Source organism: Rhinoderma darwinii, chromosome 12, assembly GCF_050947455.1.
Source record: "Rhinoderma darwinii isolate aRhiDar2 chromosome 12, aRhiDar2.hap1, whole genome shotgun sequence".
Classification (NCBI taxonomy): Eukaryota; Metazoa; Chordata; class Amphibia; order Anura; family Rhinodermatidae; genus Rhinoderma; species Rhinoderma darwinii.
Genome location: NC_134698.1, coordinates 40,540,616 through 40,555,206, shown reverse-complemented (window position 1 = coordinate 40,555,206; position 14,591 = coordinate 40,540,616). Strand labels below are relative to the sequence as shown.

At 48.6% G+C, this 14,591-nt stretch overlaps 1 protein-coding gene across 1 annotated transcript in view; it reads left to right on the top strand.

The window, feature by feature from the left end:
- The window catches only part of COCH (cochlin), a 146,257-nt gene that overhangs the window by 95,792 nt on the left and 35,874 nt on the right, over positions 1–14,591 (top strand). Inside the window, exon 6 of the mRNA XM_075844668.1 lies at positions 4,755–4,799. Within this exon, the coding sequence (XP_075700783.1) occupies positions 4,755–4,799 (45 nt within the window). The remainder of the gene's footprint in view (positions 1–4,754; positions 4,800–14,591) is intronic.

Sequence of the window (14,591 nt, the reverse complement as noted above, 5' to 3'; positions counted from 1 at the left end):
AGCAAACAGATTATTCTCCCGAAGGACCTGGAGCACCTTCCTGACATGCTCCACGTGGGAGGACCAGTCCTTGGAAAACACCAGTATGTCATCAAGGTACACAACAAGAAAATTACCCAGGTAATCTCTCAGGATTTCATTAATAAAATTCTGGAAGACAGCAGGAGCATTACACAACCCAAAGGGCATGACCAGGTATTCGAAATGACCCTCGGGTGTGTTGAACGCAGTTTTCCACTCATCCCCCTCTTTGATGCGGATAAGGTTATATGCCCCCCGTAGATTGAACTTAGAAAACCATTGGGCTCCCTGAACCTGATTAAAAAGATCCGGAATCAAAGGAAGTGGGTACTGGTTCCTTACGGTGACCTTATTCAGGTTACGATAATCAATGCACGGCCTAAGACCACCATCCTTCTTCCCCATGAAGAAGAAGCCAGCACCTATAGGAGAAGTCGAGGGGTGAATGAAACCCTTGGCCAAGCATTCTTGGATATACACCCTCATAGCTTCACGTTCAGGACATGAAAGATTAAATATCCTACCCTTAGGAAGCTTGGCGCCAGGCACCAAATCGATGGCGCAATCGTAATCTCTATGGGGGGGCAACACCTCGGAGGCCTCCTTAGAAAACACATCGGCGAAGTCCTGAACAAACTCAGGTAGCGTGTTTACCTTCTCCCGGGGAGAAATAGAGTTAACAGAAAGACATGACATAAGACATTCGCTACCCCATTTGGTGAGATCCCCAGTATTCCAATCAAACGTGGGATTATGCAACTGCAACCAGGGAAGACCTAATACCAGATCAGACGATAATCCCTGCATCACCAGTACAGAGCACTGCTCCAAATGCATGGAGCCAACCAGGAGTTCAAAAACAGGAGTATGCTGAGTAAAATAACCATTAGCAAGGGGAGTTGAGTCGATACCTACAACAGGGATAGGATAAGGCAAATCAATAAATGGCATCTTTAGAGACATAGCAAATTCCACAGACATGATATTAGCAGATGAGCCAGAATCCACGAAAGCACTGCCCGTGGCAGACCGGCCAGCAAACGAGACCTGAAAGGGAAGCAAAATTTTATTGCGTTTCACATTAACGGGAAATACCTGTGCGCCCAAGTGACCTCCCCGATGATCACTTAGGCGCGGAAGTTTTCCGGGTTTTTTATTCTTGCGCCTGGGACAGGTGTTCAGAAGATGCTTATCGTCCCCACAGTAGAAGCAGAGACCATTCTTTCTGCGAAACTCCCTACGTTGTCGAGGGGACATGGAGGCCCCGAGTTGCATAGGTACCTCCGAGTCCTCCGTGGAGGGGCGAGGAGACGGGACCTCGGGGGGGATCGCAGAAAAGTCAGAGGGGAGCACATTGAAGCGTTCAAGCTGACGTTCCCTGAGACGTCGGTCAAGTCGTACTGCTAGGGCCATAACCTGGTCAAGGGAGTCAGAAGAGGGGTAGCTAACCAGCAGATCCTTCAGGGCGTCAGATAATCCTAACCTAAACTGGCACCTTAGGGCCGGATCGTTCCATCGAGAAGCTACGCACCACTTTCTAAAATCAGAACAGTATTCCTCCACCGGTCTCCTACCCTGACGTAAGGTCACCAGCTGACTCTCGGCTAAAGCAGTCCTGTCAGTCTCGTCGTAAATGAGTCCGAGGGCAGAGAAAAAACAATCAACAGAGGAAAGTTCAGGGGCGTCAGGAGCCAAGGAGAAGGCCCACTCTTGGGGCCCTTCCTGGAGTCGGGATATGATGATACCCACCCGCTGGTTCTCGGAACCTGAGGAGTGGGGTTTTAGGCGGAAATACAGTCTGCAACTCTCCCGGAAGGAGAGAAACGTCTTACGGTCCCCTGAGAACCGGTCAGGTAACTTGAGGTCGGGTTCTAGAGGTGAGGTGAGGGGAACTACCAAGGCAGCGTCACCCTGGTTGACCCTCTGGGCCAGGGCCTGGACCTGTAGGGAGAGGCCCTGCATCTGCTGGGCCAGGGTCTCAAGGGGGTCCATGATAGCATCAGCGTAGGAGAAATGGTAGACTAGGTATGGGGGCTTGTAATTATGTAATGGCAGGAAGGAGGTGAAGGGAAAGTGAGCCCTAATCTACCCACCGCCCTGTCCCTGCCTACTTGCAACGACCCGCCCTAGGCGACGGGGTACAACTGGGCGGCGGTCCCTACGCTGTCTAAGTGCATGGGAGAACAAACAGGGAACACGCAAGGCAAGGGGCAGTCGCCCACGGAACGCCGCGGGGAAACGGGGCGGTGAATGAGTAGTCCGGACCAGGATGAAGTGGAGTATACCCAAGTGAGCACGGAGGAGGAAGCAAGCCAGAGGCAAAGCAAAGCAGGTTAAGCGGAACTGCAGCAAGGCAGAAGCAGGCTGGAGCAAGCAGCAGTGGGCCAGGAATCCAGAAGAATTACAAGCACTGAGGAGGAGAACACAGCAGGTAATAAAGGGCAGGGGGCGGAGCTAACTATGAATGACCAGGCCGCGATAGGCTCTCCCACTCCTGAGCCTGCCACCCTGGTTGGTGGGAGATGGTGTCAGTCGAACAGGTCTGGCCTCAGGTGTGGATTGATTAATCCCAGGAGTATACCTAGACGTAGTACCTGGCAGATCCCTAACACTCTCTTACAAAAAAATTATATATATACATATGCAGTTATTAAATCATACCACTATACCAGATTAAATTACCTGCATACTGTTTCTGACCACAACTCACTATCATGAGACCAATAATACCAACACAATATAAGGTCTAAATAATACTGCTACGATAACCATATAGACTGAATAATACCTCCATACTCTACTGAATAATACCGCCACACCATAACCACATAGTGACTGAATAATACCCCCATATTCTACTGAATAATACCGCCACACCATAACCACATAGTGACTGAATAATACCCCCATACTGTTAATGAATAATACCTCCACACCATAACTACATACAGGGGCATAAATAGGAAAGACTGGGCCCCATAGCAAACTTTTGACTGGGCCCCCCCCCCTAGGTGCCACATGCAGCCCCCCTTATAGAAAGTGCCCACTGTAGATTGTGCCATACAGCCCCCTTGTAGACAGTGCTATACAGCCCCACCTGTAGACAGGTACACCCCACTTGTAGATAGCGCCCCCACCTCCCCCTTGTAGACAGTGCCATACAGCCCCCCTGTAGATATCGCCATAAAGCCCCCCCATAGACAGCACAATACAGCTCCCCCTGTATATAATGCCACACAGCCCCCCTTCCTTGTATATACAGGTAGGTCCAGAATTATTTTGACAGTGACACAAGTTTTGACATTTTAGCCCCTCAGTAACCATGCCGACTTTGTGCCCCCACACAGTAATAATGCCCCCTTTGTTCCACCTGTAGATAGCGCCACACATAGCCCACCCTCTGGTAGATAACGCCACAAACAGCCCCCTCTAGTAGATAGTGCCACACACAGCCCCCCTATGGTAGATAGCGCCCCACACAGCTCCCCTCTGTGGTAGATAGTGCCACACACAGCCCACCTCTCTGTAAGATAGCACCACACGCAGCCCCCCTGGTCGATATCGCCACAGACAGCCCCCCCCCTCTCTGGTAGATAGCGCCACACACAGTTCCCCCCTCTGGTATATAGCACTACACAGCCCCCTCCTTTGTAGATAGGGGCACTACACACAGCATCCCCTCTGGTTGATCGCAGCGCACACAGCGACCCCCTGGTAGATATCACCACACACAGCCCCCGCGTTGTATATAGCGCCACACAACACCCCCCTTGTAGATAGCACCACACAGCCCCCCCCCCCCTGGTAGATAGCGCCACACACAGCCCCGCTCTGGTAGATAGCACCACACAGCCCCCCCTCTGGCAGATAGTGCCACACACAGCCCCCCATGGTAGATAGCGCCACACACAGCTGCCTCTTTGGTAGATAGCGCCACACATATCTCCCCCCTCTGGTATATAGCACCACATAGCCCACTCTTTTGTAGAAAGTGCCACACAGCCCCCCTCCCCAGTTTATAGCACCACACACAGCCCCCCCCCCCCGGTACATAGCATAACACACAGCCCCAACCTTGTAGATAGTGTCACACAGCACCCCCCATTGTAGATAGCACCTAACAGCCCCCCTTATAGGTAGCACCACACACAGCCCCCCCCCTTCTTGTAAATAGACCCAAACAGCCCCCCTCTTGTAGATAGTGCCACACAAACAAATAAAAAAATGGTACTTACCTAGTCCCATTCTGAGGATGCAGATGCAATTGAATGTTGCAGTCGCTAGCACTGGGCTCCCCCCCCCAACGTTGCTAGCGACGCTATCGAACATGAGGGGCCCCGTACCCTCCGGCCCATAAATGTTATGGGCCGGACGGCTGTTATTGTGGGCAGGGGGCCCTGAGAGTATGAGGTCCTTGGGCAATTGGCCAGGTTGCCCCCCTGATGCCGGCCAAGGCTCTGCTCTGTGAGTAACATGGAATCAGGCTGTATATCTGCCCACAAACCAGGAAGGCAGAACAGGCAGCCCGGGTTGTGGCAGGCATCACAGGGAGTTATAGTAAGTGAATTATTTAATAAAGAACACTTAAATATTGTTAATTAACCATGACTTAATGAAATCAAGCTTCTTCTTACAAAAGGCGGAGTTGTAAAAACTCTTTTAATTGTTTACAATACATAGATTGTAGAAATTAAGGTATGACTTTTAAGTACTATATTTTGTGGTTTCCGTAGCTCGACGTCAAAAGAAGACACCAGAGAAGTCAACTGGCAATAAAGGTACAGTGCATTATTAGATACAGAAAATACTGTAGTAAAGGGCTTTATTCTGTAGTGAGAGAATATCTGAGATAATCAAAAATGCTACAATTACTATGAATGCATGAATCTTTTGTATGAAATTCCTATAGAACTCTGTGCCATTGTTTTTGTGTCCTTGTACAGCACAATACAAAAAATATCATCATATTATATATATTTTCTAAAGTTTGTTTGAAGCCCGATTTTTCATTGGTTTAAAATGGATCATACTAACAGGATGTGCCAAGGGGGAAGTTGTCTTTATTCCTACATAATATTGATGGTTATGGATTCTTTCTATCATCTCCAACCTCTAATAACACACACTTCTTATGTACCATTCATTATTATTATAAGCGGAGCACACATTGCGGTTATCCCATACACGACTACACACATTCACTTTCCCTGGAGCTGCATCGTTCCTCTGTTATTGGACTTGAGGCGCCCGTCGTACTGCGCATGCGCAGGGAGCCGCGCTGTTTTTTTACTGGTGAGGGCCCCGGCGCATGCGCACTGGGTACAGGAGGTGTCGTGCTTGGTCCTGCCCCCGGTCGTCGCATTGGGCATGCGCGGAGGGCCGCGATGTGGGGCGTCCCTGGCGCGTGCGCGTTGTGCACGTGCGGAGGGGTGTTCTCGTGCTGCACTGGGCGTGCGTGTAGTCCCGCGTCATGCAACATGGCGCCGGTGTCAGGCGCATGGCGCTCTGACGGACGCCATCTATACCGTGAGTCAACCTTCCGAGCAACGCCGGGTATAACAGTTAGTGCTTTATGAGTAAATCATAGTCACCTTTTTTTATAATATATTTCTGATACATTGATTTCTGATACTGATACATTGGATAGAATGGAGATTTAACATAGGCATTCTTACTATTACCAAATACTCATTTATCAAGCGAATAGTGCTCTTTTTTTCAGTTCTGGGCTTAAGACCCCTCAGGAGAAAGAAGGACTCTAAGCATCTTTTTCCATGAATGTCTGAAGACGTGGACAGTGTTGGTGACCCCATCACCAGCAGTTATTTGTTGTGTGTGTGCCCTATTTGTTGGGTGTGTGCCACTGTCAAATGGCAGTTTGACAGTGAAGTTTTGAATAGGGGGCACATCATGTCTATAAAATAGTGGTAGGCAATATGGCAAGACCGCCCATGTTGCTGGACTGATACGGACTCTGTGTCTATACCCATAGCTCTATGTGAAAGGTCATGTAAACCTTTGAAGTTATTTGTTTATTTTAAAGTTGTTCACAATCACATAATACACACTTTTCCAAGAAAAAAAAATGGACTTTAAAAGAGGTTGGCCGGGCAAGGACACAGATGACCTATACACAGCAGCAGAGGCGTAGTTAGGTTCTACAGCACCTGGGAAAAATATTCAGTTTAGCACGCCCTTACCCCATTTTATTTCCCGTCATCTCCTTCCCCCTCACCATGTTTGCTTTCCCTACCAATCAATGAGGTGTAATTTTTTTTTCACATTTTTTTTATTTAACTAGAGCATAAAACCATTTCTACATTTTACATGCAATATAGTTATATAAAGGAGTTACCATAACAACAAAAGAAAAGGAATTAAAGAGGTCAGTGCCTGACTAAAACAGATTGTATAACTGAGGCTAGTGAGACAATATGGTGACATAATAAACAGTCCCCCTCCCTGTAAATAGAGACACACGCCCCCCTTGTAGATCCTGACACACAGCCCCCCTATAGATAGTGCAAGACAGCCCCCACTGTAGATAGTGCCACAGAGCCCTCCTTGTAAATAGTGCCACGCAGTCCCCCTTGTAGATAGTGCCATACACACCCCCTGTAGATAGTACCACACAGCCCCCCTTGCAGATAGTGCCACACAGCACTCCCTTGTAGATAGTGCCACACTCCCCCTACAGGAGATAGTGCCAGGCATGCCCCCTTATAGACAGTACCAAACACACCCCCTATAGAGAGTGCCACAAAGCCCCCTGTAGATATTGCCTCACAGCCCCCCTTGTAGATAGTGCCACGGTTCCCCATTGTAAATATTGCCACACCCGTCCCTAGTAGATAGTGCCACACACACCTTCCTCTAGATAGCACTACACCAGCCCCCCCCCTCCCTGTACATAGCGCCACTGGGGCTCCCAAGAGGAGCCCCTGATGCCACTGTCCATATATGTACAGGGTCGTCCGGGGCTCTCTCTAGGAGCGGACTCTCCATCCAGAGCATCGGCAACACTCTGGTCGGCGATTACGCTCCGGGAGGTGCCCGACATCACTGTCCATATATTGATAGTGACGTCAGGGTTTTCTTCAGGAGCGGAATCCCCGGCCAGAGCATCGGCAACGCTCTGGTTGGGGTTTCCGCTCCAAGAGGAGTATTCAATTTCATCTGCGCCTGGCCCGTCATGCCCCCCGCCTCCTCTCCTAGTTTCGCCTGGGGCACATGCCCCACTTGCTTCCCCCTAGCTACGCCCTTGGTCATTAGTATATGATCGGTGGGGGTCCGACACCCAGACTCTGCACTGATCAACTGCTCCGGCTGCCTCTGGGCACCGAATGTCCATGCTGAAAGCAGATGGCTCCAATCAAGTGAGTCATCTGCTTCCGGCTCCGAACTCTGCATACACTGCAAAACATCCGACACCTTGAGACAGCCTGAGCAGCTAATCGGTGTGGGATCCGAGTGTCGGACCCCCACCGATCATATACTGATAACCTATACTGTGGATAGGTCATCAGTTGCCCATGCCCGGACAACCCCTTTAAAGGTTTACACAGCCTTTAAAGTCTGACCAAAAGCTTGGCTTACTATTTATAAAGCTCAGGCTTTGTTTACATCTGTGTTCAGTATTCTGTGTTTCCGTTGTTCTGCTCCATCATAGGAGCAGAATGATGAAAATACCGAAAACACAGGATCCGTTGCACAGTTTAATGGGGTCCGTCATGGTGTCTGTCAATTTAACGGAAAAAGAAGAGCAGCTATTTATTCCACTATATTGGACCAGATCTGCAACAGAAAATCCAAACATAGCCTCCAACGCAAATGTGAACAGAGGCACAATTTTGATATGCAGTATGAATAGAAGTGTGCATGTGAGTTTTTTGTAAACTAAATTTAATACGCAGTGAATTACTGTAAGGGTCCTTTCAAATCACATTTGGCTATCCTGTTAAAACATCCGTTTGTCGTGGTTTTTTTTGTTTTTTTTTTACTTCTGTTATGCCATAAAGTATCAGTTTGACTTATTTCCATCAGGATCCATTTTTTTTATTTTTTTAAAAGGACAGACAAATGGTGACTGTCTAATATTTCTGTCGTGTTGAACACCAGGCTTCTAATGGATCAATTTTTGTTTTCTTTACAATAGAAGGCCAATTTTGCCTAGTATTTTGCTTTGGTATTTGGAAGCCAAAGCAAGGAGTGAAACATAAAAAGAAAAAAGCCTAATGAAAGAATCACACCTCTTTCTGTATTTTGGATCCACTTCTGGTCTTGACTTACAAATTCCTGTGCAAAATACTCACCAAAATACTGCCGTGTGAAAGGTGCCAAAGTCTACGGCAACAGGATGCTAAAGAATAGGCACCTGCCTGCAGGGCCGCCATCAGGAATTTCAGGGCCCCCTACAGCTAAATTTTCTGGGCCCCCCTACCGTGGCACCGCCTGTTAACGGTACTCCGTCCAGCACTATATCATGGTACCCAGGGCCGCCATGCGGGGGGTATTATGGGTACTGATGTGAGAGGCCCGGCCAAACCTAATTGAAAGGGGGGCCCGGCAACTGCCGCGACTTGCCTTTGGTAGAAAAAAAACAGGCCCCTGCAATGGGGCCCGTTTTTTTCACCAAAAGAATGTCGTGAGCTGCGGGCCCCCCTTTCAATTAGGTTTGGCCGGGCCTCTCACATCAGTACCCATAATACCCCCCCCTGATGGCGGCCCTGGGTAGCATGGGGGTCGTCATGGGGGCCGTCAAACACTGCCGCCCGTGCGACCGATCGCGCGCACCCGCAAACTCCCGCGCATGCGCACCCGCGACCGCCTGGAACCGCGCACCGAATTTTGAGGCAGATTTTGACCTGCCCACACTATCTTGCCGCGTTTTTTGCCCGCGGCGATTGAGGACAGCAGACAAAAAACACAGGGAAAAATGCATTTTCTGCCTCCCATTGATTTCGATGGCAGGTCAGAGGCAGAACCGCGGCAAGAAAGGACGTGCTGCTTTTTCTTTTTTCCGCGACTGGCTCCCATTGATTTCAGACTAAATCAATGGGAGGCGGTTTTGGAAGTTTTTTGGTGCTGATTCTGACGCAGTGTCCGAGTCAATATCAAGGGCCAAAAACTCTGTGAACTGGGCCTTATTGTTAGGGCTTATTCAGACGAACGTGTAATACATCCGTGCAACGCGCGTGATTTTCACGTGGCTCGCACGGACCTATGTTACTCTATGGGGCCGTTCAGACGGTCAGTGATTTTCATGCAGCGTGTGTCCGTGTGTCCGCTGCGTAAAACTCACGACATGTCCGATATTTGTGCATTGTTCGCGCATCACGCACCCATTGAAGTCAATGGGTGCGTGAAAATCACGCCCAGCACTGCCGCAGCAGTATAAACTATGAATGAAAACAGAAAAGCACCACGTGCTACAAACATACAAACAGAGTGTCATAATGATGGCGGCTGCGCGAAAATCACGCAGCCGCGCATCATACGCTGCTGACACACGGAGCGGTTATGACCTTTTGCATGCACAAAACGCCACGTTTTGGCGCACACAAAAAGCACACGCTTGTGTGAATCCGGCCTTAGGGTAGGAACACACTAGGCATTAACGCTGCAGTTTTTATGCAACACGTTTTATTGTGGAAAATCCACAGCGTATCACAGTCGCAGCAGAGTGGATGAGGTTTAAACAAATCTCATTCACACGCTGCAAAAAAAATGGACCTGCAGTGTGACTTTTTAAGCCGCAGCATGTCAATGTATTCTGTGGAATCGCTGCTCCTCTGTTGCGGAAATGCTGCGTTTCTGCCGCAAAAATCACAAATGAGAAAAAATAAAAAAGGCACTTTTTTAAATTTATACAAATTTTAGACTTGCCCCGGCCGTAGTCCTGGTGACGCGATCCTCTATTCTTAGCGCAGCCCCGCCTCCTGTCATGACGTTTCATCCCATGTGACTGCTGCAGGTCACATGGTCTACAGCGTCGTCCCAGGAGGCGGGGCTACATACAGAAGAGAGAGATGCGTCACCTAAACTACGGCCGGGGCAAGTCGAAACTTTTATTTCCCTGCAGGATTCCCTGCAGGATTCCCGCAGCGGACACGCCTCACGAAACCTGCGCCACTATTTGGTGCGGTTTTGCTGGCGGAATTCCCTGCGGCTACTGGGGCGGATAAGCTGTGTAGTTTTACTCAGCATATCCGCCTTGTGTGTCCCTTATGATGTCGCTCCTGGAGCTGCTGCCGGTCTCTAAATAGGCAGTTGGTCCAGTGGAATTTGGAATTATTTTTTTTTGTGAACCAGCTTAAAAAAATACAAAACTTTTTTGTTAGGGCCTGTTCACATCACCGTTCGCTTCTGTTCCGTCTGAGGTTTCCGTCGGGTGAACCCCGCAACGGAAAGTGAAAGCTTCCGTTTCCGTCACCATTAGCGCAGTCGACTACGCTATTGATTCCATCCGAAAACCTGCCGGAACGGTGACGAACGGAAACCATTAGCGATGTTTCCGTCACCATTGAGATCAATGGTGACTGAAACGGAAGCTGTGCTGTCACTTTCACTTTCTGTTGCGGGGTTCACCCGACAGAAACCTCAGACGGAACCCCGGAGCGGAAGCGAACAGTGATGTGAACAGGCCCTAACACAAAAGTTTTGTGTTTTTTTAAGCTGGTTCACAAAAAAAAATAATTCCAAATTCTACTGGACCAACTGCCTATTTAGAGACCGGCAGCAGCTCCAGGAGCGACATCATAAGGGACACACTAGGCGGATATGCTGAGTAAAACTACACAGCTTATCCGCCCCGGTAGCCGCAGGGAATTCCGCCAGCAAAACCGCACCAAATAGTGGCGCAGGTTTCGTGAGGCGTGTCCGCTGCGGGAATCCTGCAGGGAAAAAAAAGTTTAGACTTGCCCCGGACGTAGTTTAGATGACGCATCTCTCTCTTCTGAACGTAGCCCCGCCTCCTGGGATGACGCTGTAGACCATGTGACCGCTGCAGCAGTCACATGGGATGAAACGTCATGACAGGAGGCGGGGCTGCGCTAAGAATAGAGGATCGCGTCACCAGGACTACGGCCGGGGTAAGTCTAAACTTTTTTATAAATGTAAAAAAGTACCTTTTTTTTTTCTCATGTGTGATTTTTGCGGCAGAACCGCAGCATTTCCGCAACAGAGGAGCGGCGATTCCACAGAATAAATTGACATGCTGCGGCTTAAAAAGCCAAAAGCCACACTGCAGGTCCATTTTTTTTGCAGCGTGTGAATGAGATTTGTTTAAACCTCATCCACTCTGCTGCGACTGTAATACTCTGCGGATTTTCCACAATAAAATGTGTTGCATAAAATCCGCAGTGTTCATGCCTAGTGTGTTCCTACCCTGAGGCCGGATTTACACGAGCGTGTGCTTTTTGTGTGCGCAAAAACGTGGCGTTTTGTGCATGCAAAAGTTCATAACCGCTCCGTGTGTCAGCAGCGTATGATGCGCGGCTGCGTGATTTTCGCGCAGCCGCCATCATTATGACACTGTTTGTATGTTTGTAGCACGTGGTGCTTTTCTGTTTTCATTCATAGTTTATACTGCTGTGGAAGTGCTGGGCGTGATTTTCACGCACCCATTGACTTCAATGGGTGCGTGATGCGCGAACAATGCACAAATATCGGACATGTCGTGAGTTTTACGCAGCGGACACACGGACACACGCTGTGTGAAAATCACTGACCGTCTGCACAACCCCATAGAGTAACACAGGTCCGTGCGAGGCGCGTGAAAATCACGCGCGTTGCACGGATGTATTACACGTTCGTCTGAATAAGCCCTAACAATAAGGCCCAGTTCACACAGTTTTTGGGCCTTGATATTGACTCGGACACTGCGTCAGAATCAGCACCAAAAAACTTCCAAAACTGCCTCCCATTGATTTAATCTGAAATCAATGGGAGCCAGTCGCGGAAAAAAGAAAAAGCAGCACGTCCTTTCTTGCCGCAGTTCCGCCTCTGACCTCCCATCGAAATCAATGGGAGGCAGAAAATGCATTTTTTGCTGCGTTTGTCTGCTGTCCTCAATCGCAGCGGGCAAAAAACGCAGCAAAAAACGCGGCAAGATAGTGTGGGCAGGTCAAAATCTGCCTCAAAATTCTTTAAGGAATTTTGAGGCAGATTTTTTCGGCCTGCAAAATACTCTGTGTGAACAGGGCCATACATAAACAGCACTTTGAGACACTTTACTCACCGTGTCAGAAGAGCTGCTCCCACTCCAGTCCTCTTCAGGCGATGTCTTCGGTCCAGATGTCATCCTTCACCTTCACCTCCAGGCTCCAGAAAATGGCGGGGATCATAGAACTGCCGCCGCGCAACAACTAGACTCCTCCCCCTCTCCTTACGCAGCCACGCTCTGGAGAAGGAGGAGGAGGCGGAGTCGGACGAGGAGGCGGAGTCGGACGAGGAGGCGGAGGCGGACGAGGAGGAGGACGAGGAGGACGAGTCAGAGGCGGGCCAGCAGGTAAGTAGACTGCGCCGCTGTCCAGTGTGGCTGTGCTGTCCTGTCCTTCCCCCTGGATCTTGTGTTGCGGGCGCACCGCCTCCCTCTCGGCGGCGCGCCTGGACGCGCGCACTTGCGGTCGTTTGCGCGCTCGCTTGTACGCGCGCAAGCGGGCGGTGTTTCGCGGCGGTGATAAGAGGGGGGCCCGCAGCTCACGGCGGTGTTAAACGAGAGGGGGGCCCGCAGCTCACGACATTGTTTTGGTGAAAAAAACAGGCCCCATTGCAGGGGCCTGTTTTTTTCTACCAAAGGCAAGTCGCGGCAGTTGCCGGGCCCCCCTTTCAATTAAGTTTGGCCGGGCCCCCTACACTACTACCCCTAATACCCCCCTGATGGCGGCCCTGCCTGCCTGCACCATACTGTCGAGCATCTGTTGTTGTTTTTTTCAATACTTGCAAGACCCTTAAAAAAATAACAAACAAAAAAACTCATCAGTTTGGAAACAGATACAGACAGACACAAACGGATACAACTAATCTATAAAAGAAATCTGACATCTCACTTTATGTGATAACTTTGGAATAGTTTTACTTATCCAAGCGATTCTGAGAACGTTTTCTTTAAACACATTGTACTTTATTGTAGTGGTAAAATTTGGCTGATACATTCAGTATTTATTTGTCAAAAACACCAAAATTTATAGAGAATTCTGAAAAAATAGAATTTTCCTAAATTGAAATGTATCTGCTTGTAAGACAGCACACAAAATGTATCTGCTTGTAAGACAGATAGTTATACCACACTGTAATGGCCGCTATCGCGGACCGCCGGAAGTACTCACCCACCAATGGCCGCTACCGCAGATTCACAAGCTCATGCCGACGCCTCCCTCCTCTGTGATGTCGGCACGCTGTACTGTCCTCGACTGCTGCGCTTGCTTGCTCCTGGCCTCAAAGGACCAGTGCGCGCACCAGGAAAATCTTCCCCATCCTATCCCAGCATACCAAGAACTATAAAAAGGACTCTGCCCTCTTCCTCCTTGCCTGAGCATTGTTGTGTCTACCCATGTTCGTTTAGCAAATGATCCCTTAGTTGTATCCTGTTCCAAGTGTTCCCGTATCCTGCTTCCTGTATCCCGTATAAAGTAATTGTGTTTGTTCCTGAGCGAAGTCTAGTGTTGGAGTTGAGTTCATCCTCTGTGCCACGTGACATCTGCCACGCCAAGTGTCATCTGCCACGCCAAAGTGTCTGCTATGCCACGTGTCAGTCAGAACTTCTATACAGGTACTCTAGTTCTATAGACTTTCATTGACTGTAGTTTGGCCAGCTGCTACTGCGCTACGGCGGAGCGGCCTAGTGGGTCCACATACCTCCAGAGTCGTGACACACACAAAATAGTTACTAGTTAATCATATTTATCATATGTCTACTTTATGTCGGCATAATTTTTTGAACATCCTTTTACACAGGCCTCAGAAGCAAAGGAGCAACTAGTGGATTTTGAGGCCTTCTTTTTATCGATTATATTTTAGGCACCATATGAGGTTGAAGAGTTCTTGGTGCAAAAACAGAGGAAACACCCCAAAAAGACACAATTTTGGAATCTTCAAGGAATTCATCTAGGGGTATAGCAAGCATTTTCACCCCACAGTTTTTTTTTTTTGCTGAAATCATTGGAATTAGGCAGGGAAAATCTACATTTTTTTTCTCATGAAATGAAGTTTTAGCTCAGATTTTTTTCTTTTTTATTAATAAGAAATTAAGGTAAAAAGAACCCCAACATTTGTAAATCAATTTTTCCCTAGTACAGTAATACCACATATGTGGTCATGTGATGTTTGGACACACGGCAGGGCTCAGAAAGGAAGGGATGAAATTTGGCTTTTGGAGCTCAAATTTAGCTGGAATGATTTTTGGGTGCCATATTGCATTTGCAAACCCCCCAAAAGTGACTCCATTAAGGAAACTACACCACTCAAGGAACATTTTAGCCCCACATTGTTTTTGCTGAACTGATGTGAATTGAGCCAGGAAGATAAAATCTAAATTCTTTTTAATAAAACTTAGACTTTTTTCAATTCCA